Source organism: Cnephaeus nilssonii (genome assembly GCF_951640355.1).
Source record: "Cnephaeus nilssonii genome assembly, chromosome: 12".
NCBI lineage: Eukaryota > Metazoa > Chordata > Mammalia > Chiroptera > Vespertilionidae > Cnephaeus > Cnephaeus nilssonii.
Genome location: NC_137083.1, coordinates 55,427,164 through 55,452,363, shown reverse-complemented (window position 1 = coordinate 55,452,363; position 25,200 = coordinate 55,427,164). Strand labels below are relative to the sequence as shown.

The window sequence follows — 25,200 nt, the reverse complement described above, 5'->3', positions numbered from 1 at the left end:
CTGTTCAACAAACCAGAGTAAAGTGAATTAAGACAAAGTCAGTTTAAATACAAAAAGGCATTTTAAATGAGATTGTGAAAGATTTAAAAACAAAATTACTATTAAAGATATTTCATATAAAAAAAAATAAGAACTACTACATGGAGGAAATAGAGAACATAGTGATTAAATAAATGTTCAGAATGCCAGGCCCTTGGATGATTTCCTTAAGTTTTCTGTGCCCCAGTTGCTCAATATGTAAAGTAGTACCTATAACACAGAGATGTTGGGAGAATTAAATTACATGACATGTGTAGAAAAGTTAAGAATTTCCTAGCTCACAGTGATAGTACAACAGGTGTTAACTATTATTATTATTATATTTTTAATAAAAATAAATATAAGATATATATTTAATAAAAATAAATATAAGAGAAGAACAGTAAAAGAAACTAATTAATCATAAAACTCTGGGTAAATGTTGCCTCTTGAACATAGGACTAAACATAAACACACCAGCAAAAGGATGGACAGTGCCTTCTGAGGACAGATTGATATCTCTTAACTCAGATTTCAAAATGGAACGCTGACCTCTACCAAACAGAGGCCTAATCTCTCCTGCACAGCATGGTTGTCAACTTGTTAAATGAGGGGGAAAGATTCAACTGCAGATGAAGCCATTATAGAAAAAAATCAGTGTTTCTAGCAAAATCAGTGTGTTCCAAATGCTTGCACTCATTATAATGAGTGATGCTCAAGTTTTAAAAACTTTCCTAAGGAAACATGTCAGGAACAAAATTTTAAATCCTATGTAATTCCTATAGGCCTAAGGATTTATTATAATGTAGTATGTCTTTAAGGTAAGACCTAACTGAACTACTGCATTAAGCAGGTAAGGCAACTGAAGCCTGAAGTGGATAAATGCATTACCAAGGTCATATAACTAATGAGAGGTTAGATTAGCTCTTCTCATTCTTGCATATATATTCCATCCCTTCCTCTAGCTATTTAAATGATATATGCTAGGAAAACAGGTACTTAGTGTTTCTATAGCTCTATTACAGTCCTTGTCACATGATAAAAATGCTCCAGCAAATCAGGTACTATTTCTGTTTGGGGATTATTGGTTTTTGTTCACCACTGTTTGCTCAGAGTAAGCACTCAATAAATATGTAGTGATTAAATAATATTGATGTCATCCTTCCATGCCTAGCATCTGGTGTGGTATCTAGCATAGAACTGATGTAAATACATAGCCTTCGAAAGCATGGATGCATCCACGAGTGGTTGACTCCACCATTTCGGCATATTTATGGAATTCAATTGAGTTCAAATATGGAAACTGAAAACAATGGAAAATGCAGTGATCCACCGCCCCCAGTGTGAAGATGGGTTTGACTTAGTGACTCACTCACAAAGAATAGCATAGGGAAGAGGAAAAAATGTACTGATACAGTGGAGAAACCTAGCAAATACAACCGTAACCAAGTGATCAGGCTGTCATCACCAGGGATGTCATGTGGATATCAGGTAACCCCTGATAAGATGGGACAAGAAGGAAACTTCACCTCTGCAGTATACTTAGCAGGAACCCTTAGCTCCAGTCTAATTAAGAGTAAAACAACAGAGAAAGCCAGATTAGGGGATATTCTACAGGATACCTGGCCAGTATCCCTCAAGACCATCAAGGTCATGAGAAAGAAAAAAATAAAGAAGGAAAAACTGAGCAAGTGTCCCAGACCAGAGAACGCTAGGAGACATGCCAGCCCAATGCAGTGTGATGTCCTGGACTGGATCCTGGAATACAATGTCCAGAGTTTAGTTAATTGTAATAAAGCAACATCACTTTCATTGGCAAAGGTACCTTCGTAATATAAAAGGCTGAACAATGGGGAAACTGGGTGAGGAATATAGTATAACCCCTAGTAGTATCTTTGCAACTCTTTTGTAAAGCTGTAAATATTCCAAAACAAAAAGGTTTTCTTTTATAAAGTTGGGTGATGCATACCAGATGATGCAATTATAAGACTGTATTAAAACTTAAGAAAAGGAATTTGCAGATATCTGGCCAAATCACCAAATATGAGCTTTAAGTGTTTACATGCTTCATAGGTTTAAACATCTTGCCATCATGGCAGCCTCTTGTACTAGTCAACACAGTAAAAGTAAATCGAATGATTAATTGTGTTTTGTTCCCACAATCTTTCTGTGATATTTTTCAGTGTTTTACATTCTATTTTGGAATGTGAGAGAGTGATTCGGTGGGTGGTGGTGGGTGCACTTTGAAGTGTAGAAGAGGTCAACTGCTCTGAGCCTGGATTTTTGGACCTGAGATTAAGGAACAGTGTGACAGTAGCAACAGCAGCCACAACAGTCCTAGCTACCATTTTTGGAGAGCATGCTAATGTGCCAGATGTTGCACCAGGGGTTTCATATACAAGATTGTATTTAACTTTCAGCACTCTATGAGGTTGCAATTATATTCTCATTTTAGAGATGAGATATTTGGTGATCAGAGAAATTACTTGGTCAAGGTCGTAAGATTCAAACACACATTTCTGACTCTTCTACTAAGTCAGTAAACAAAAGACAGGAAAACTCCATTACAATATCATTAGACTTTACCACAGAATCATGTACTAAGATTATATATTATCTATTATGCATTATATATTATCTATAATAAAAGTGTAATATGCTAATTAGACCAGACAGCCGAACGACCTTCCAGACATCCTTCCGGATGTCCTTCTGGATGACCTTCCAGATAAAACCATGGAGGCAAGCCGCGCCCCAATGCACGAAATTTGTGAGGGCCGAGCTCCTTGCACAAATTTCGTGCATTGGGCCTCTAGTATATTATAAATATCCAGATAATATCCATTATACTGAGATAATGTATATAAAAGGGTTGTTGCATGTAATATTTGCTATAAAACAAATGTTAGTCCCCTCCCACTTTTATAGGCTATATCTGCTTTCAATTAGTTCTAAACTGGTTTTTGCTTTTGTGTTTTAAGCCCTAGACTTGTATGAATTATCATAGCAGCTCAAAAGTGCAGAGTAAGCTAATGCCAGAAGTAAAGTTTAGTTTATGTGGAACAGAGTTAAATCTTGGCCAGTATCAAGTTATTCAAGATATAAAAAAATAGGTCATATATCAATGAAACTTTTTGCAAGTTAGAAATAGAACAGATTTCCTTTAATTTTTTTTTAAATTAAATGTATTGGGGTGACATTAATTAATAGGATAATACAGGCTTCAAGTGTACACTTCTATGATACATGATCTATAAATAATTATTTCATCCCACCCAAAGTCAAAAGGGGTTGTAAAGAATAAAGGGGCCAAATATATGGTGATGGACGATACAGATTTTCAAAACTGATTATTCTTTGTCTAGACTACGTCAGGGAAAGGAAAGAATCTCCATACACCCCCTGAACTTTTTAACTTCTTACAACTAGTCTAATAATAAAATAATAAAATCGACACAAGGCTAAATTAACAGGACAAAAACAATTTAGTATGTAAGCATGAGCAGTTATAATATGATGTTCCGATCACAAAATGAAGCTCAAAGAAATCATTGAATCAGAAGCCTTTTAATGGTTTTTAGACAAACAATATATTTGTGAAGAATTGACAGGACAAAAAAGTTAATGTCTGTCAGAAAGTTATCTAAGCAAAGTTTGGGTATTGATTAGTGAGGAACCTAAACACTCTGGGCTTGGGTAGTAAATTAATAAAGAGGCAACCAGGTTTGTTTATACAGACTCTTTGGCTCTGGGTTCTTTAAATCTAATGATAAGAGAAATCTCTGCCTCCAGGTCCAAAAAGAGGGCCTTTAATATGGGAGATTTATGTCCTACTTTTAGGGGCACCGAGAGGTCAGTGTTTTTCTTGCACTGGCTGTTTCTTAAGTAAGTAACATTAATTAAAAATAATCAACATGCTATTGTGGGATATTTTAGGGCCTTCCTGCACTCCAGCAATTATATAATGATGTGCTTTATTATGGACTTCTTTATATACTTTATTCGTATTATAAGAGTGAGTCTCTGCTGTCATTATATTATAAATTTACTTTAGAAATTTTTTTTTAATATGGCCACTTTATATTCTGCCTTTTAAGTTGAATAGATTTGCAACCCTCGGACAGTATAACCATTATCTCAGGGTTAATAATTCATAAACCCTGTGAATAAGGCTCAAATTGCTTTACATAAGTCTAAAATTTACTAGCAAGAGCTGAGAAAGGGGCTAACCTTTTTGTGCTATTATATTAGGGTGAATGCCCCCAGGTAAGTTGGAGCCAAATGGAAGGAGAATGAAATGTATCTGAAATGGCTCAGTCATCTTTTTATATGCTGAAACAAGCCAGGCAATTAAAAGGGCTGCCATCCTGTAATCACCAAGGAGTCCTGCCTTACAGAGGAAAGCAGGGCTTTGTTAGACAACAAACATTCGATTTGTAATGTAATATAAATAATGATGCAGGCACATGAGCAAGATTCTATTAAACAGTGATGGCAAACAGCCTGTGATGCCTGGATCCATCGCTTGCTGTTTCATCAAGAAAGGGAACTAATTTTTAAGCCACGTAATGCAGTACTGCTCTAGTTTAGACTGTGAATGTGGACAATAAATAAATGACCTAAGAGGATTCATTCCCTTTTATCTTCTGGGATGCAGGTCAGTGGATTCCTAGACTCCTTTTATCTAGGTGTGCTCTACGAATTTCATTTAATTGATGCTTGTAAAATAAGATATCTATTTTGGCATGTATGTCACCCATGGACTTGAACTGGTGTTTTCCTTTATATTCAACTTGACCTCTGCCGGCCTTCCCATGAACCTGTGGTTAGTTTCAAGTTGAAGCCAAGCAAAACAGGGTTAGAAACAAGTAAAAACCCCAAAGGACAAACTTTCCTGTACAACCACAGGTTAGAAGTGCCATCACCATATATTAAAAGCAGGATGCCTGAGTTGGCCATCTTTACTTCTAATTAATATATTATAACCTTTAAACCCAAATCTTTAAAATGAGATAAATCCTTGATTCCCTCTTTGAGTGTTTCTTTGTTCTTTGGGTCTCAAAGACACTGCTGAATTTGTTGGATTTATTTGTATACCAAGTCACCTCCTACAATTTGATATAGAAAGTTTCCTCACACAGAAATTTTATCACATTAAGATATGATGAGTAAAGCACCTACCAAGAAGTATCATCTTCTTGTGAAACTCAGATCACAACTACGTCTGGCCATAATGGGCAGATAATGAATAGAATAGATGGAACAGGTCATTGAAATGCACAGAGAAGCCAAAAATCCCAAATGCCGCCCCACTCCCAACTGACTTGCTTCAGAGTTGATGGTAAGCTGCAAAATAGTACAAAGTTGAGATCCCTTCTCTCTTTTTATTTTTCAAAAATTATAATCTATTTGTTTGACTTGAGAAAGAATAAAAACACTATTCTTTACAATTAGTTATCTCTGAAAGTCAGTTTCGTTTACATTATAGCTAAACCTCCCATTTCAAACATATATATCCATTACATTATGTGTTAAATTAGATTTTGTACTAATCTGTCACTTATAATCTCATTTACATTAGAAAATGTAATCTGTGGCTGTTAGAAGGCAGTAATTTGGGGAATTACCCCTCCCCCACCTCCAACTTTCTTACCAAAGGAAATGAGGGTGAAGGACAGAGTGGGAGAAACTAGCCGGTGTTGACATAGAAAAGAGCGGAGAGGACTGAGGAAGCTGAAGCAGGAGAGAGAACTGAGAAGGCAGTAATTTCACACAGAATTCCCTAGTAGGTGACTGCACTGCAGTGGAAATGGGTCCTTACTCATCGCCACCTCCAGATGCAAAAGTCCCTGCACGCACTCTTGAGAGGGTCCCTGAATTCCAGGATTTCCATCCACCAAATCCCACTCCAAATCACAGGTGCAGGAACAAGAGCTTGGAAGGCATTCTCTCAGGGATGCACCTACTCCACCCCTGCCAGTTTTAACTAGTTGTATCTTCTACAACCCCAGGCAGGTTCACGCTTGGAGCCAGTTTGGAGTTTTAATTCATAAACCTCTGGTTTTGTACAAAATGCCTTTTTCTCTATTAGCATCCCTGCTGTATCCTTGGACACTGGACCTATCTTCTCTGACTTCAACTGCAATTGACTACTGACCCCCATAATTATGGGGGGGCCCCGGGCCCTAACAGCTGTGATCTTTTCTTTTGGCCTATTTTACTCAATTTTCTCATATATCATGCCAAAGGGAACTCAAATAGTGACTAGAATGTAAAAAAAGTGCCCAATAAGTACTGAAGGGCAGATGTAGTGAATAAAAATTAGTTCTCTATTTCAAGAAATATTGAGAAAATGTGACCATAGAGAAATAATTCATATATTGACTCAATTTAAGATTTTGGAAACAGTGACACATCCTCAAGGAATCACTTCATCATGACATTGAATGTGACTTGGGCCTTTTTTGGACATCATACAATCACATAACAGCTAGAAGTGTTGGACGTATCCTCACCAATAACTGTCATGAAGAATGAGGACAGTCCTCGATGATGCCAGCTTCCAGGAAGACACCTATGCTACATGTTACTCTACCTTTCTGCTTCTCATTTTAGATAAAACCAAGACCAAAGTGGTTAATAAACCAACTGGTCCTAACTTGGCATCTTGAGCAGGATAATTTTATTCCATTTTCCTGTTTCATTTTCTTCAGCCCACCTATCATCACTTGGAGTTCCTGTGTTACTTCCCTTCCCTTCATTTCTCTAACCATGGTTTTCAGAAAAGAGGTGAATCTATCCAGCAAACCAAGGAAGATCAGGAAGATGAAGACAGGCAGACCACAGGAAATCAATGAGGCACTTCCAACTTACAAGCTTCCCGGAGTTTCTCTTTGTCATAGTGGAACCCTTCATAGTCTTGCAAACTGATTTTGTTCACGCGGATCCTCAGGCGGTCTGGGATAGACTGGGGACTGCAAAACAAGAACCGCACAGTCAGACTAAAATGAGAGAGTGGAACTGGGAGTCGTATGCACCCGGGGGGATTAAATGCCATATCCTGTCCTCGTGCTTAGAAGAGAAAGTTCACAGTCAAACAGAATAGTAGGCTCTTTACAGACTATAGAAATGACCTAGAGAACACTTCCCCAGAACCGCAAGTTTCTGAAATTTAGGTTAAAAACGTAGAAATAAGCTGGAAAATCTTCTGGAGACCACTCATATCACATTTGCTATTAACTTGGTAAAAATTCTAAGATCATGTGTTTAGTTCCACAATCAATTACAAGCTGTGAATCTGAAACAGTGAATAGTGGATAGAGTGATAAAGAAATGTTCTAGGCAAATATGCCGTAACAGCAAAACGTGCCAGCTTGACCCTCATAAGAGTCGGGAAAACTATAAAAAACGAGCTAATGATCCCAAAAGCACAGAAGTGAGACTGAAATAGCTCTAGACACCTCAATAGTCTCTGAGAGCAACTCTTGGTCAAAACATATCACAGTGAACACTGTCTGTGAGGGAGCCTCTGGGCACCGCAAAATAAAACCCAAAATTAAAAATGTGCACCATGTACCTTCCTTAGGAAGGGAATGAAGTATGTACTTTGTTTTAAAAGAATTCAATCCATTCTAGTTCAGAATATTAAACAATAAAGGGGGTAGTACTGAACTTTCCGAAGCAGCCTGTTCACCTTCATGGACTTTACCTGGATTCCTTGAATGTTCTTAAGTAATATTTTCAAAAGAGTTTAATTATGGGTATCAGTTGAGTGAATCAATTTAGTTTTCATCACCATTATGAATCGATATATTTCTTTAATATATTAATATAACACAAGCCCCACTTGTCCCTGAATATTATACTTAAATTTCATTGGTTCAGAAAATTTTCTCAAATAAAGGATTACCTCTTCTTTCTTATATTATGGGATAAAAGTCACCATTGACTAAAGTAAAAAGAATAACATTACTCCTTCATTTATTTTGACAAAGGAAGGAAGGAAGGAAGGAAGGAAGGAAGGAAGGAAGGAAGGAAGGAAGGAAGGAAGGGAGGGAGGGAGGGAGGGAGGGAGGGAGGGAGGGAGGAAGGGAGGGAGGGAGGGAGGGAGGGAGGGAGGGAAGGGAAGGGGGAAGAAAGGGGGCAGGGAGGAAGGAAAGATAAAGGGAAGGAGGGAGAGAAGGAGGTGGGAGAGGAGAGAAAAGAAAGAAAAAAGGAAAGGATGGATAGAAGGAAGAAATGATACTTTTAAAATATTGTCAGAATACTTCTATGCCCACCTCAAACACACACACACACACACACACACACACACACATTTAATTTCATTACAACTCTGTTAGAGGTAGAGGAAAAATAATTTAATCTAATTATCTTGTCTAAAACCACATTTTAGGGCAAAGTATAGTTAACTCCCTCCATATAGACTCCCACTCTACTAATCCCCAAAGTAAAACACATACTCCCATCTCTAGATATATGTGTACATCCATACTTAGTTCTCTCCCCCCAAACACACACACACACACACACACACACACACACACACACACACACACATTTAGATGTAAGTGCATGAATTCTAAAGAGAGATAATGGACAGATAAAAATGTCTGTAGTTTACTGAATTAAAAATTAAGCCTATACTAAACCATGAGATGGGTGTTTCTGAGGGAAGTTGAGAAGCCAGATTTAACAGTTGCATTGGTCATTCAGCCAAAGTGTGTTTGCTGGGTGTCTACTTTGTATTAGGCATTGTGCTGGACATTGACAGGCAACTGACATAAATACTTAAGTATTTAAGGAGGTATGGTTTGATAGCAGCTTTGTAAATTAGTGGAATATACTTCAAATATCATGCACACCCACACCATCATTTACAGATAGGAAAACTGAAGTTCAGAAAGATAAAGTGAATTCGTGGTCACATAGCTACTAAGTGGCAGAGCTGGGAGCAGAGCCTTGGACTTTTCACTCAATGGTTTCACGTTCCTGATATTATATGATGCCAAGAATCCCACAGAAAGCAGCTCAACAAAGTGGCAGCTCAGATTCCAAGTCAGATTGCCTGGATTTGAAGGAAAGTTCTTCCACTTATTGGTTAATCAGGAAACTCTGTGCTTCAGTTTCCTCGTGGGTGAAGAGATGATAACAGTATTAACCTCACAGGGATACTATAAGAATTGAATGAGTCAATGCAGGTGATGTGCTTAGAAACCTGGCTGGCACATTGTAAGTGCTCAATAGATGTTAGCTATTATCAGTATAATTATTATTCTGAAGATTCTGCTCTTAGATAAGGTTCTGCCTAATAAGCCACAGCATCTGCTAATACCAGGTTTTGGAAGATGTTTAAGGCATATACAGGAACCTCCTGGACACTTGTGACAAGCTGTTGGGCTTCCTCTGGGTGAATACTGTCTAGCCTGGCTGGTGTCATTGTTCTTCTGGGTTTCCTCCTACCTAGTATTTTACAGGGAAATCGATAACATGAAAACAGACTAGAACATGGGGGAGAAAAAGCACACAGAGATGAAATGAAAGCCAAGTAATTCATGTCCCTTTATGTTAAAATATATTAGTGTCCCATTAGTGGCTGACTGAAGTGGAAGACGGCAAATGTGTTCCTTGGAGTCCGGGGAATAGCATTGCCATTAGCTTTCTAAATTTAAATTTGCCAAGAAAGTTAGTAGAGCATAGAAGAGACTAATAACCTGGTTAAAAATACACACACCTCCCTGCCAACATCTACCACAAGCTACTCCTATCCTGATTTAAGTAAGCTCTATATTAGGGGTTCCAATGGAACCTCTCAAGAGTCTCAAAGGGACTCAGCAATCTGTGAACTACCTTTGAAATTGGGCAGTGACCTTAACCTGTCATCATCTCATTCATTTTCTCTGAAGCATCGAGTTTGAACTTGGGCAGAGTGGAAGTTCATGGCTCTGAGCTTAACTCCCAACTGTCCCCATGAGGACTTTCTCAAGAACCATAAGAACACCTCTCATTAAAGTCACTCATATCGGCCTCCAAAATCTCCAGGCCACAACCTCCCTGTCCACAGTATGAGCACCTCTTCCCCTGAGATGTTGGGGGCAGGGGTGTGGAGTGCCATCAAGACAATCACCTGAATACTATTCAACTTAAAACTAACTCTCATCATTCTCTCCTCTTCTGTAGGTCTTGTCAATAGCTTTTTTTAAAATTGGCTCTTTATCGACTTTCATTCCATTAGAGTCAATTCTTCCCTCTGCCTTTAAATTTCTTCATTCTTTCAATTTTCTTTACTACACACAGTTTCTCTCAGACTGATAACAGACACCTTCATTCCCATCTCTTCCACATGGACACCCTCTATGGATGAAGGGGATGAGCTGGCTGTGCTTTTGTTTCCCAGAGTCACTTCTAGACTACTGAAGAACACTATTCCTTCCCTCTTCTCACCAGAAACATGAACCAACTTGGAGTAATACCTCTAGTGCTAAGACAGTACTACAGTACATAAAGCAGGATGTCGAGTCAGAAAAAATTAAGTTCCAATTTGAACTCTGACAATGCTTAACATTATGAATGCTGATGTTACCTTCCCTAAACCATTTTCTGATCTAAAAATTAAATTAATAATAATGTAGTGATAGTTCTATTTTTAAAAATTTTAAGAAGTACAAATCGCCAGTCATAAAAATAATCATGGGTATGTAAAGTACAGCATAGGAAAAACAGCCAATAATATTGTAATAACTAAACATAGTGTCAGGTGGGTACTGGAAATACCAGGTTGATCACTTCACTAATATAATATTGAATGTCATCAGTAAAATTTACAAAAGAATTTTTAAAGCACTTAGAGTTGCAAAGAAGCTGGAAAAAAATAATGCACTGAGCACTGAATGAGAAGATACATGTAAGCAGTTAACCCATTCCTGGTGAGTAGTAAGTGCTCAAAATTAAATATATATACATATATTATTTTATATATCTATATATTTACTTTTTATTGAATTTGTTGGGGAGACATTGGTTAATAAAGTTATATAGGTTTCAGGTGTACAATTCAGTAACACATCACCTGTATATTGTATTTTGAGTTCACCACCCAAGTCAAGTCTCCTTCCATCACCACTTATCCCCCCATACCTAAAAATAATGTGTTATTGTTGTGTTATTATTACTAGCATCCTAAGGCTTTTTCAATTTTCACAAGCCCCACTTTTTTAAATTCAGTCGTGGATAATCACATCATAGCAGAAATAAAGTCTCCCCTCTAAACAGTAGTTAGTAGATCTCAAAACTCAGCAGGAGGAGAGCATGTTGACCTGGGTGTGGAGACGAGATTTAAAGCTACATAGCCTCTATGGTCTGTTAGATGAGAATGGAAATGGGGACTGTGAATGTTAGCAAGATATTCTACTGAAAGATATTAAGAATATAAATCCTAATTCATGGTACAGAGGAGACCCTTAAAGTCATATAATTATTCTACATTTGTATCTTGTAAATATCCTATTTTTATTAACATTTCTTTTTTGAATATAATTTTATTGATTTTGGAGAGGAAGGGAGAGGGAGAGGGAGAGAATCATCAATGACAGGAGAGAATCATTGATGGGCTGCCTCCTGCACGCCCCACACTGGGGATCGAGTCTGCAACCCGGGCATGTGCTCTGACCAGGAATTCAACCATGATTTCCTGGTTCATAGGTCGATGCTCAACCACTGAGCCACCCAGGTTGGGCTTCATTAATATTTCTTAAATGGTTCAGTGTAAGACCTGCCACTTAAAACACTCACTGTGTAGACTCGTTGATTTTTATGATGAGCTATAATTTAGCCAGGCATTTGTTACTCAAATATAAAGGGTTTTCCTTTGCAAGGCAGAAAAGCATCACAACTCTGTCCACCTTTCTCCCTTGAGGCCTGATTTAATAATAGTAATAGTAAGCTGCTTTTCAGCAATATAAATGTGAGATTCTACCTGATCATAACATAGAAATAATAAAGTATGTTTCTACACATGTTTAATAGAATTCATTTGAATGGGCTCTTGTTTTATCAATGGATTTTGATTAAAATATTGCTAGTGTGAATTCATGGCAGGAAAGACCTAAAATAGAAGCTGTGATGTACTGTTCATAATAACTGCTTTGCAACAGTTAAATGAATGGAACCCAAGAAAGTCACAGCCTGGAGGCTTCAGCACAGTTTGCCTTCCAAGTGTCCCTGTCCTGCTCACTAGAGGCTTTCTCTTCGTGAGCCCCTGGAAAGCCCTGATTTGGCTGTTCATTTCTGTCCTTTGCCCGCTGAGATCCAAAGGTATATCCATGTTGGATTGTGGTTTCTCATCCCTTTGCATCTTATCTAGTGGGGTCTACACAAATAAAAAGAAAGAGGAAAGAACATCCAAAGAGCAAATGTACCTTCCAGAATGGTATGTAAACCTTTCTTCATTAAATAACAATGAAGCAGAAACATCTACCAAAGCATCCTTTCATCAGCTATCAAGCTGGGCCTTATTTAGAAATAATTATAACCAATGGCTTCCTTTAGCAACTTCCCAGAAATTGCTACCATCTACCCTGGAATGTTTTCAAACTGCTACTGAGAATACATATCCAAAATACACCCTCAAGTGAGCCTCTTTACGTTGAACAATAAAACCAAATTAGATCGAAGCTTCTGAACAGAGATTTAAAATGGATTTTAGATACCTGCTGAGATCAGATAAACCTAATAATTCCATTGCTTTCTGCCTAGAGTAGAGAATCATATCTCAGGAATCTGAAATAGGTTGTAAGAGTTCTTGAATTTGGAACCAATGATAAAAACCAAAACCACATGAGCAGCAGTCAGTCATGAGTTCCCATTGCACAACATGTTATTCTAGAGAAAGTACCTTTCAAGGTTAATTCATTTTTGATAGAAGTTGAATCAGTTCTCAGCCTCTTCAGGATCCATTTATGAGATAGCTGATATGCCATAGCTTACAAATTATCTGAGACAGCTATCCCCTCCAGATCTCCAAGATAATGGAGTTAAAGCAATTAGAGGATTGGGAGAGATTCTAAATGTTATCTAATTCAATGTTTGCCATTCCATCTGATTCTATATTCCCATATGATTGCATCTTCTAACAGCTGCTCAGTCTCTGCTTAATCCTCATCCAGGATTGAGGTACAGGATGGAGGTACCCTATACTTTGTTTAACCTGCTCCAAGAATCTAACTCTCTCTTTCTCTCTCCATAGCTTCTGTTTATTTGTCTCTCTTCTATTATTTTGGGACAAAATTGGGTTTAAATCACTGAGACAATCATCCACAGGCACTAATGGCAAAAGAATGTAAACTTTAAGCACCAGAACTATCACTGGTCAAAGAAACATTTGCAGACTTAATGGCTAATAGTTTAAAAATAGGCAATAAGTACCAAATAGCAAAAAATGTGTATATCATTGGTAGAAACAAAACATAATTGTTAAAATTTTTGAAGACTTTCAAATACACATGGAAATGCACACTTTCATGCTTCCATCAAAATCTGTAATAAATATTCTTCTGAAATTGAAATAAATGAATATGTAGTGGAGTGAAAGTAGTATGTGGCTGTTAGACACTCTCACTTCTGCTGGATATCATGGTCCCAGCATTTAAAGGAGAAGCAAAGTTGAAGAACCAGTAGTGAGTTCACTTAGAAACACTGCAAAGCAACTAAACAGGCAGAGCAATTTCAGGTCAATAACCTTGATCAAGATTTCAAATTTTCTTTTTTAAAATTTTTTAAAAATATATTTTTATTGATTTCAGAGAGGAAGGAAGAGGGAGAGGGGGATAGAAACATCAATGATGAGAGAGACTCATAGATTGGCTGCCTTCTGCACTCCCCACACTGGGGATCGAGCCTGCAACCTGGGCATGTGCCCTGACCGAGAATCGAACTGTAGCTTCCTGATTCTTAGGTTGATGCTCAACCACTGAGCCATGCTGGCCAGGCAAGATTTCAAATTCTCTTGATCATTCATTTCTTTTGGGAGGCAGTGACTTTCAAAGCACTGATTGACTCCATCATCCAATTCTGAGACTTTTATGTAGAATCACCCCACATATACTTAATGTTATAAGTTGTGGATACCAGAATCTCAGATTTGTTTTTGTTAAGCCATTCTTGAACTCTCAAAGTGTCCTCTTCATAAGACCATGCAGTCTATTCACTTTGTCCTTTCCTTTTGTTTGTGCATATTAAATCTGTTTCTCAGTTCTCACCCTCATTCCTCCTTCACAGCAGCATTCCACACTGTGGGTAACTCCCTGCTCCTGGAAACCCTTTTTTCTTGGACTTCAGTTCAAAACACTCTCCTGGTTTCCCAACTAAATTTCCATCTGCTCCGTCTTTTTCTCCCCTGCAGTTCATCCTCCTCTAAGGATGAATATCTTTTAGCAGAAAAAGTCTGTTAGGATAGGAGTTTTGGACTTTAAGTTCCCACTTACTCTTTCTTTATGCTCTTTTATGCTTAAAGAGTATTAAAATTGGGCAAATATGATGATGAAAGGCAAAGAAAGTAAATACCCACAGGAAATAAAGAAGGATGGAAATGAGAGGTAGAGGGAATATGCATTTTTGCAGAATTCTGCAGATTCAAAATGCTGAGATGAAGAGCAGTTAATAACAGTTGGAATGGGGACAAGTAAAGAGTTCAAGCCCTGTCTCTCATCACACCAGGCCCAAATCATTGCCACTTTATGAAGTGAGGCCATGTAATGGAGGTTTCCTGGTTATTAAAAATGACTGAAGATGCCATCAGAAAACACTAACATGAGCTACTTTTAGTACCATAAGCTGCAAAGGCATGGAGAGTTCTTTTGCTGTTCTGATTGTGGAAAGGACCATTAATCACTACCTCCAATGGCGTAAGGAACCACTGGGCTTGAACCAATGAGACACAATAGAATAATGTCACTCCCGATCCATCTGAATGGCTTCAGATTTTACGTGCTCACAAAGAATGACTTTCTTTTTATTTCAGGTTTCAATTTCCATATATCAAAGAGAAAGCCTTACATTTATTTGCTATTTACAAGGCTAAAAGTCTTCACTAGGGTTTTCAATCAAAAGCTATTGTCATAGTCTGTTCCTATTTGCAACTGATAAGGAAATTGACTTTCTTTGCTGCAAAGAAAACTAAAATATGTGTTGGGATTTGCATAGTTTAAAAAAGTGTCATTTCACAGAAGAAAAAATTGTGTGGCCATTCACATATATCAATAAAGATATTAAAATTAGGCTAAAAACTACTGGTATATTTGTTCATATAGTAACTCTAAACACTTTGATGAATCAAATGGTGGCATTTGAGCATGCATCTAGTGTAATATTAAAAAGCAATTTTATAAAAAACCAAGATTACTTGTAATTTTAAAATACTTAAAATATTTCACCAATAAACCTTCAGAAAAATCAGGAATTTAGAATTTTTATAAGTAAAAATAAGCAAAGCAGTAGCCCACATGCATGAAGTAATAATGGAGTGAAAATAAATATGGCCATCTATTAAGGTTGAGAAATGTTGTAACTCCAGTTAGCGTGAGAAAGGATTGATGTGTAAATGGCAAGATGTGTTCCTATTGAAAAGCTACTGTGAGAATTGTATGAAAGTAGCTATGCATTCCTAGGAAATAGGCTCAGTAAGGAGAGAATTTTGTCTTATGTCAAGAAAATACAAAGTAAGTATTGGCCTGGCAATAAATGGCATTATATAAGAAACATTTCTCCAAATGGCTTTAGCTTTCTATACAAAACATCTTATAAAAGGACACTATACTTTCCTAAAATCTTGATATTAGAGAAAGAATACTTGCAAAGTCATTTCTTCTTAGCAGGCAATGAGCATTTTACCATTATGTTTTAGCGCCTATTTTCCCATCCAGGTTGACAATGGCTTGCCAAGGTCTGGAATAGTCAGTGGTGCTACATTTGGCTCTGGAGAGAGACATGGCATCACACCTCCCCTACAACTCTGCTAGTCATCAGCTTATAGCTGGTGGAAAGCCAAGTCCCCCACTTGTAGCACAGATGTGCTCCCAATAACCCATGTTTCCTTGTCAGAAATCCAAGGAGAATGAATCAGAAAGTCCTCTAAACCCAATTCCTCTTTCCAACTCAGCAATTTAGCCAATTAGGGGGAACTTTTCATCACCTTTCTCTAATTCCTGACCCAATGACTAAAGAATTTTTTATGAAGCATTCTTCTGGTTGATGTAAGAACAGACAATAAAGACACATTGCTAGAACAGAACTTGTAAAAATCATATGACAATTCTACCACTACACCAATTACTAACCAACAAAAATAACCTTGTAAAATTTGATAGTAAACTTAAGGAAAATGTTCCTTAAGATATACTGTTAGTGTTAGACTAATAAATTATTCAGATGATTAAAAATAAACAAACATGACATAACGAACAAAAATATCAATTAAAAGTAAAACAATGAAAGAGAGGAAAAGAATGGTTTCTGTTAGGAATGTCATAAAAGAATGTGAAATTTGGGGTACTTTTGCTTGTCCCATTTCTTCCTCTCACTTCACTCACCATGTTAAAGTAGCTCACATCTCTACCAAAGGCAATATCCTAATATATTCATAAGCCAAGGACCTATCTTCAAGGAAAAATGCAATTATTTTACTTTGCCTAGGCAATAAAAAATCATCAGAGCAAAAGAGTTATGTCCCAATTAAAGGACAAAAATAACTTCTCTTGAGAGCAGGAGAGTCTAAATGATTAAGAAAAGAAAATAATTAGTTATCCATAATATAGAGGTAAAAAGCTTTGGCATCTTTGTTACATTTGTAATTCTTCCAATTCCACTTTTATTTTAGTCAAATATTTTAGCTACAACTTTGGGACTTGTTGAATTCATTTTTAGTATTTCATTTTCTGACACAAAATGTGACAACTGGTTCTGGGGATTAATTAACTCTAGCATCAACAAGTATTTTTTTTTCATGCCTTTAAAAATGTACCCACTTTTCATTTCATAAAAGTGTTTCAGGATACTATGAAAGACCAAGAAAACTAAACTGTATTGCTATAATTAACTTGAAGTTCTCCTACAAATGAAATGCACACTGCAATTTATGACCATGCCAGCAAAGCAATCCAAACTAAACACCCTCTTGGAACGCTGGAAACAAATGTCTAGATTTGTTTGTTATTGATATATTTTTCTTACTCTATGGCAGAATATAATATCAGTTATTATTGCAGTACTGGAGTAAAAAACAAAAACATTTATTTTTTTCTCTCTGAATGCAGTAAATCCATTAATAACATTGCAGTTGTAATGTTGTTATGAAGATATGAATGAGTACTTTCTAAAAGTATCTAGGTGTGTGTTTTGTTTTGTTTTCTTCTGGGTAGAGAGTCCCTATGTAAATAAATCTTTTCTTCACAAAGACTAGCAAAATTATTCCTTTTCCTTTCCTTTTATAGTCTGTATTTCTACAGTTATTTTATTATAGTAACAGTTTTAGGAATTTGGATTAAAAAAGAAATGTAAAGTTCATATTGTTAAGCCACATTATTTTACAGAAAAATGAATTTGGGATCAGACAAGTCATCAACTTTATTGTACTCATATAATTAATACAGAGAATCTGCTACAAATAAAAGAGCAATGTCCTTCAGCCCTTCTTATAACATTTTTAAAAGAATTTAAGGAATTAAACTATTAATACAAGTAATATACACAAAGTTCAATCTTCATGTAGTTGGTGGCAGGAAAAGAACCTTAAAATTCAAATGTATCTACTAAGATGCTATTATGAGCTGGGTTGTATCCTGGAAAATTCATATAATCAAGTCCTAACCCTCCAGTTCCTCAGAATATGACCATATTTGGAGACAAGGTCTTCAGAGGAATTAAGGTTAAATGATGTTTTATGGGTGGACCCTAATCTAATCTGACTAGTGTCTATTTAAGAAGAGGTGAGAACACAGACAAAGAGGAAGAAAACATGAAGACACAGGAAGATGATGGCCATCAACAAGCCAAACAGAGAGGCCTCAAAAGAAATCGACCAGCCAACACCGTGATCTCAGACCTCTAGCTCCCAGAAGCTGAGGAGAAAAATTTCTGTTGTTCAAGCTACTTAGGCTGTGGTACTTTATTGTGGCAGCCCTTGCAAATTCATACAGATGCCTGCTAAAAAGATGCACTAAGACAGTGGTCGGCAAACCACGGCTCGCGAGCCACATGTGGCTCTTTGGCCCCTTGAGTGTGGCTCTTCCACAAAATACCACGTGCGGGCGCGCACCTACAGTGCGATTGAAGGAGTACCCTAATTAAGTTAATAACAATGTACCTAACTATATAGATTAGGTTTAAAAAATTTGGCTCTCAAAAGAAATTTCAATCGTTGTACTGTTGATATTTGGCTCCGTTGACTAATGAGTTTGCCGACCACTGACCTAAGAGAACTAATGCATTTTGTTTTGGTCCTATGACTATTGGTTATAAAAGATACATAATAGAAGAGTGGTTGGAAAACTCCGGTGGCTTGATAACACTGTTCAGGATATTTAAACCTAATTTCAACTTCTTCTAAAAGTCAAGGTATATAGAATAAAAAAAAAATTACTGTTGTATTATTGAACTAATGTTATTTCTAAGATCAGATTTTTAACCTTTAGCACTCGGATGTCGAGTGTGACTCGACATGGTTAGCATTAGAATAAAGGAATCGAGAAAAAAGCAAGCGAGTGCAAAGGGTTAAATTTTAATTTTTTAGAAAATTTATCTTGACTAAACAAATGAACAAAAATTCATGAATTTATTTCCCTCCTGGGTCCAGCCCAGCAGACCTGGTGCATAGCCTATACCAAACCGCCCGCTAACTTAGAAGCTGACTTGTGCCACAGCCTCCTATGCCTGCACCACAAGCCAGCAGCACTGAATAAATACTCACTTTACTTTTGAAGTGACCTTTCACTCTGCGAGAAGTGCTGACCCCTAAGACTGCTTTTACACCTATGCACACATGAATAATCCACCTCTAAAAACACTTTTTAAAAGCAAATAGATATAATTTCAAATATGGAGGGAGTCCTAAATGTATTATCCTTTACATAACTGCACCAAATTCTGCGACATGCTTACCTTTGCTAAAGGAAGACCACATGTACCCCCGTCCACTGAGGATGAGAGCTGGACCCTTCACAATGAGCCTCTTTCACAGACCAAATGCCCTGGCTAACAATCCTAAAAGAGCCTTCAAGTGCTTTAGCAGTACTCGAATTTATTTTTAACTGGGGTTTATCATTCTGGTACTTTTCTTATAACATTTGAACTGCAAACTTATCAAAGATTTACACAATTGAAACACTCAAAATTGAATTCTAAATTATTATTCATCCCCACATTTTCTTACAAAGGGGGAAGTTTACATAGTATGATTTGATTAAAATATGTAAATCACATATATGAAAATAAACATACACACACAGGAAAATGACCAAAGGTTATGCTAATGGTAGAGTTCAGGGTCTTAAATTCTATCCTCAAAGCAGATGGCCTTGAGTGTTAAACTTAACTTCATCACTTTTATGATCTTAGGCATGTTTTCTAACATTTTTTATTCTCAATCTTCTCATCTATGGAATGGGAATAATAACAACTGTTACTATATACTAGTATTAGGACATTATATCTGATCAGAACTCAAGCTGGTTAGCATAATGTCAGGCACACATGATTACTTCTCTGGCTAAATGGAACAAAGCCACTAGGGTTCTGCTTAGCGTAAGGTGAGACACTGACTGTCCATGGCAGTGCAGGGCCTGGGCCTCCCTGGTCAGCATTCGGGCTAAAGGACGACATGTCCTGTCCCATGGCATGTCTTGCCTACTTGTGCCTTAGATCCCCTTGGGACTGATTTTCACAGAGTGTGGGGTCATGCCCTGAATTTTATCATAACAGAACTTCAAAGTTGATAGATATTTAAAACGCAGGGACTAGCTGCATTTTTTAAAATATCTGAAAAACTGAAATGCAAAAAGGTTAATACATGATCAATATTCCACAGACAAACACATGCCCCCCGCACCCCCCCGCCCCCCAGATACACAAAACTAAGGATGTGACCACAGGGGTTGGGGGTAGGGCTACGGAATAAGGAGGAAGACACTCCAGCCAGAGACTTGGTCCACTCCTGCTGCCCTTTTGTCATAAAACAGACCCCTCTGGTGAGCTGCGGGGAAGAGCACAGGCAGAGGAAGAAAGCTCTCGGGGACACTCAGAGCCCAGGGAGGAAAACCATTGTCCATGTTGCAGCCTGGGCTCAAATTTGGAAATTGGTTTGAGATAAAGCCCAAGTAGCTCCTACTTCCTTTTCTTTGGAATTTTCAATTTGGTTTATCTGATTTATGGAACCAGCAGAGAGAAGATGGCATGAAAAGAAAGGAAAGCATGACATTTTGGCCCAATTGAAGGTCAAGTGAAATCACTAGAAGATAACCCAGGAAAGGTGACAGTGGGAGGAGAGAGAAAGAGAGGATAGGTGAAGCTTAGCAGTTATCTCTGCTCAGAGGCTCAGAGACCAAATAGCTTTGTTTTTTGGAAATCCTGGAGCTAACTCTAAGCTTTATGATCTGACTCTGAGATTGAGGAAGTGACTTTTTTTTTCCCAGTTTCCTGGATTTAGCAACTCTCTCCTGTTCTTTTAAAAGTATCAAATTTACTATTTGCTTTCTTTCCCTTTATAGAAATAATGCATGTTCAGTGAAATCTATCAGAAAATATAGAAAGCCAATTAGAAATTATCTATAATCCTACCACTCAGAGATAACACCGAGGGATACAGTAATAATAACAAAAGCATTAGCCATAAATATACTCCCAACTTTTGAATGCTTAGGCCCTTTTGGTACCCTCACAATTGATCTTTGGGTCCAGAAACTATGACCCAAAACTTATAATCGATGAATCAGAATTTGAACAGATTTCTGCCCCAGATAACAAGCTCTTCTGGAAGCTTAGCTGGCCCAGAAGTGCTATTCATTCTGAGGTTCTTGAAAAGGCTGGTGTGTTAGCCACCAACAGTTTAATTCATTCTGAGGCAAATTATGTCTGATGGATCCTCTTGGCTACTTTAGAGGTCAACGTCATAGTTTACAAAGGCCTACATGTAAATTTCCACTTTGGCAATGTGTTGGCTACTCCCTGAGAGAGTGCAGGGTGTGGAAGAGTTTTCTGGGGCTCCCTTTGCTGGTCTGTAAGCCAGAAAACTAAGGATTTAGTTACCTCACTCTGCTGCATACTTCCTGCAACGTGTTCATGCCAGGACCAGAGATCTGTCTATTCCTCTCCCTTCATCTCTGTAATCAACACGTTTATTGATTACAGAGATGAAGGGAGAGGAATAGACAGATAGATATATCAATGATAAGAGAGAATCATTGGTAGGCCACCTCCAGCACGCCCCCTACTGGGGATCGAGCCTGCAACCCGGGCATGTGCCCTGACTGGGAATCGAACCCAGACCTCTTGGTTCATAGGTCAACACTCAACTACTGAGCGATGCCGGCCCAGGCTAAATCTCACATTTTATACAAAAAATAACTCAAAACAAGTCACAGATTTAAATGCAAAATGTAAAACGTTTGTTTCCAGAAGAAAACAAAGGAAGAAATATTCATGAACTGGGATTAAACAAAGAGTTCTTGAATGTAACACCAAACATACCAGTGTGTCAAAATTGCCTGAGTGCTGGGGTATAAGAAAATGGGGGGGAGGGGCAATTAAAAAAAGGGAGAATTGCCCCAATTTCTCTGAGCTTCAGAGTCCCTTTCCTTTCCTTAAGTAGGAGCCCAAGGGCTCTCCTAGAGCTTCCTCTGCCGGCACCCAGACTGAGGCAGTCTTTGTGCTGCCTGGTGTCCACACCAGGGTTTTTGGAGGGAAAACAACAGCAGAGCTCACCACCAGTTTGATGGCATTTTAAATTCTTATCTTCTCCAATCTGCTGCTATCACTCACTTTTCAGAGTTCTCAAATAGCTATTTTACGAATTCTATACAGGTGTTTTCTTCTCATTCAACAGATGTTTATTGATTGGCTACTATGTGCCAAGCACTCATGGAATACAAAAACATACCTCTTTAAAGAAAAAATAAATAATTTTAACTTTGTCAAAAGTTGAAAGTTTTGCTCTATATAAGCTATTGTTAAGAGAATGAAAAGATAGTAGATACACTGCAATAAAAATATTCACGTTCACAAAGCACATACTTAACAAATGACTCCAGAATACAGGGTGGGCCAAAAGTAGTTGTACAGTATGGTAAATAATACAATAATTAATAAATAATAATACAAAAAAACTGTATTTCATGTACTCACACCTGTATACTTAGTTTTGCCCACCCCTGTATATGATAATTTTTCAAAATTCAACAGGAAGAAAACAAAACAGCTCCCCAGTTGGTGAGACTTGAACAGATACTTCATCAAAGAGTACAAAATAGAACACAAATAATCACATGTAAAGAGACTCATTTTAGAATGATCAAATGATAAAAAATTTTCAAGTGCTGTTAGCAGGGATGTGGAAAAACTGAAATTTGCATACATTTGTTGGTGGAAATGCAAAATGTGACAATCACTCTGGAAAACAGTCGGTTTCTTATGAAGTTAAGCACACTCTTACCATATGATCCAGGAATCCCATTTCTAGGTGTTTAACCTAGGAAAATGAAAACTAATGTTTACACAAAACCCTTTCATCAATGTTTATGGAATGTCTATCATAATTTCCCAGCACAGGAAATAACCCAGATCGAGATGTCCTTTAATGAGTGAATGGGTAAATAAATGGAAACATTCATACAATGAAATGCTGCTCAGCAGTAAGTAGGAAAAAATGATAGATGTATGCAACAACTTTGATAAGTACCAAACACATTGTGGTCAGTTAAAGAAGCCAGTTGTAAAGGGTTATGTATTAGATACATACTGGAGTCCTGACTTTCATGAGGACCAAAGAACATTAATGTGGATTGTTAAACATCGCTGAAAATAGCAAATAGCAGGGTGAAAGTGGGTCAAAGCTAAGTTACCATTGCTGTAATATATAAAGACAGTATTCACTATTGTGCTTAGATTTTTCTCCATGTTCCTCGCTCTATTTGATAGTGTTTTGCTATCTAATTTTAAAAGTTATACTCAAATTTAATAAAATTTTATTATATAAATATTTCATCAGTTACATATAATATGTACTATTTAATATATCCTATATAAATATAAAACATTTTGGATTTAAAGTGGCCATACCTTGGTGTCTTGCCTGTTATACCCTTTCAAAACAAACAAATTTACCTCACTATAGCATACATACCTGAAATAAGAAAAAAAGTGCCTCATTTAATTTACATGCCACTAAGACTTAAACACAATACAAACTTAAAGAATGATAGAAATATGGCATATATCACATGTACTTCGGTTGTTGATACTCTCAATACTCTGAACTCTATAAGTAGTGCCACTGAAAGTAATGATCCCTGAGAGCCATTGCTTGGACTCAAGTTTTCTGAACAGGCCTTCTGTAGAACAGAGAATATACCTCAGCAATAACCTGCATTAAATTGGAAATTAAATGCTACCTTCTCATTGATTCTTTGATCACTCAATTTTAATGTACATAAAGGTAGGGCTTTATTGCGCTGATGCAAAGAAAGTACAAAATAAATATTTTGCAAAAATATTTAATAAGTAAGTGTATATCTATAAGACTAGGGTTGAAAATAAGATTATATCACTTTGGCATAAACCTAGATGTTATATATTGAACAGGTCAATTTAGAACTGTATTCTTTCATTCATTCATTCTGCCAACCAAACATTATGTTTGGTTTCAGAATACTCTGTGCTGAGATCTGTGATCAGAGCAGGGAACACAAAGATTCACAAGAAGATATGGTCAATGATCTCAAAGTCTAGTGTGAGATACAAATGATATAGAGCTCGTGTAATTGATACCAATTTACTAAACCTTTGAGAACTATGAGAACATCAATAGTGAACTCCTGTGAGGATGTAGCTAACTCTGACAGCAAGAATCAAGGACCAATTCTTTGAGAAAGCAATCATTCAACCAGGTCCTGAGAAAATAGAAAGGATCATGATGGATGAAAGGCGGCAGATTATAAACTGTTAAGAGTATGAACTCTGAAGTAAGATGGCCTGAGTTTGCATCCCAGTCTGCCATTCATTAGCTGTGTGACCCTAGGCAAGTTACTTAACCTCACTGTGCATCAGGCTTCTCATGTATCACATGAAGATAATAATACCACATAGGATATAGGGTTGTTGGGGGAGTACATTAGCATAATGTATGTAAAGCACCTGTACCAGGACCCGAAACATAACAAAAGCTAGCTAAGTATATGGGAGATGGAGACAAGAAAAAAGAGCAAGACAGAGGCAACAACATAAAGTCCCGAAGTGGAGTGCTAAAACACGTATTTTCTTTTTGTCTGTTTTCACCAGAAAAAAAATGAAAGCATTAAGTATGTTAAGTACAAATTATTGTGTATAAACTGGGTTTTGCTAACTCAATGAAAGTTTTAGGGCATTGCTCCTTTATTACAACCACAGATCCTTATCCCAGAAAAATGCACAGATGCAGATGGCCACACCTAGAACCCCATACATAATTTTAGGGGTCTGTCCACAAATCAAGGTCAGCAGGCACTTCTTCAACATCCTCCCTGAGCCCTAGATAATTAGATCAGAGTAATGGTCTAATGGTATGACCTCAGCTTTCCATAAAAAGCAATGCTTAGTATGGAATTATATAGAGCCCTATGCAATCAGGGGCCCTAAAGTATCTAATAAAAAATTATATTGTGAACTCATAGAGGAATGAGACAAGTAGAACACAATGAACTTCGCAGCTCCATCTCAAAGCAGAGAAGGGGTAAAGAAGGCAATTGTGGTTAGGCGGTTCTTTGTCTGAGAAGCAGACCTGTGAAGGAAAAGGGCGCAGGTCATCTAATCCTGAGGAGGAGATGAGGGTGAGAGACAAAATGTAAAAACTGACCGGCTTTGTACTCACATGGTGAAGGAGCCAGGGGGAGCAGACACTCTCCGCAGGTCCGCAGCTTGCACCTGATGAAGGCTAGAGGCAGCAGG

At 37.4% G+C, this 25,200-nt stretch overlaps 1 protein-coding gene across 2 annotated transcripts in view; it reads right to left on the bottom strand.

The window, feature by feature from the left end:
• DGKI (diacylglycerol kinase iota) overlaps positions 1-25,200 on the bottom strand; it is a gene marked incomplete at its 5' end in the record, with an annotated part of 400,686 nt that overhangs the window by 101,040 nt on the left and 274,446 nt on the right. The window contains 2 exons of one of the 2 annotated variants that reach the window (XM_079786744.1): positions 6,892-6,992; positions 25,124-25,186. In XM_079786744.1, coding sequence (XP_079642870.1) covers positions 6,892-6,992; positions 25,124-25,186 — 164 coding nt within the window. The remainder of the gene's footprint in view (positions 1-6,891; positions 6,993-25,123; positions 25,187-25,200) is intronic. The other variant, XM_079786745.1, reaches the window with a different exon arrangement.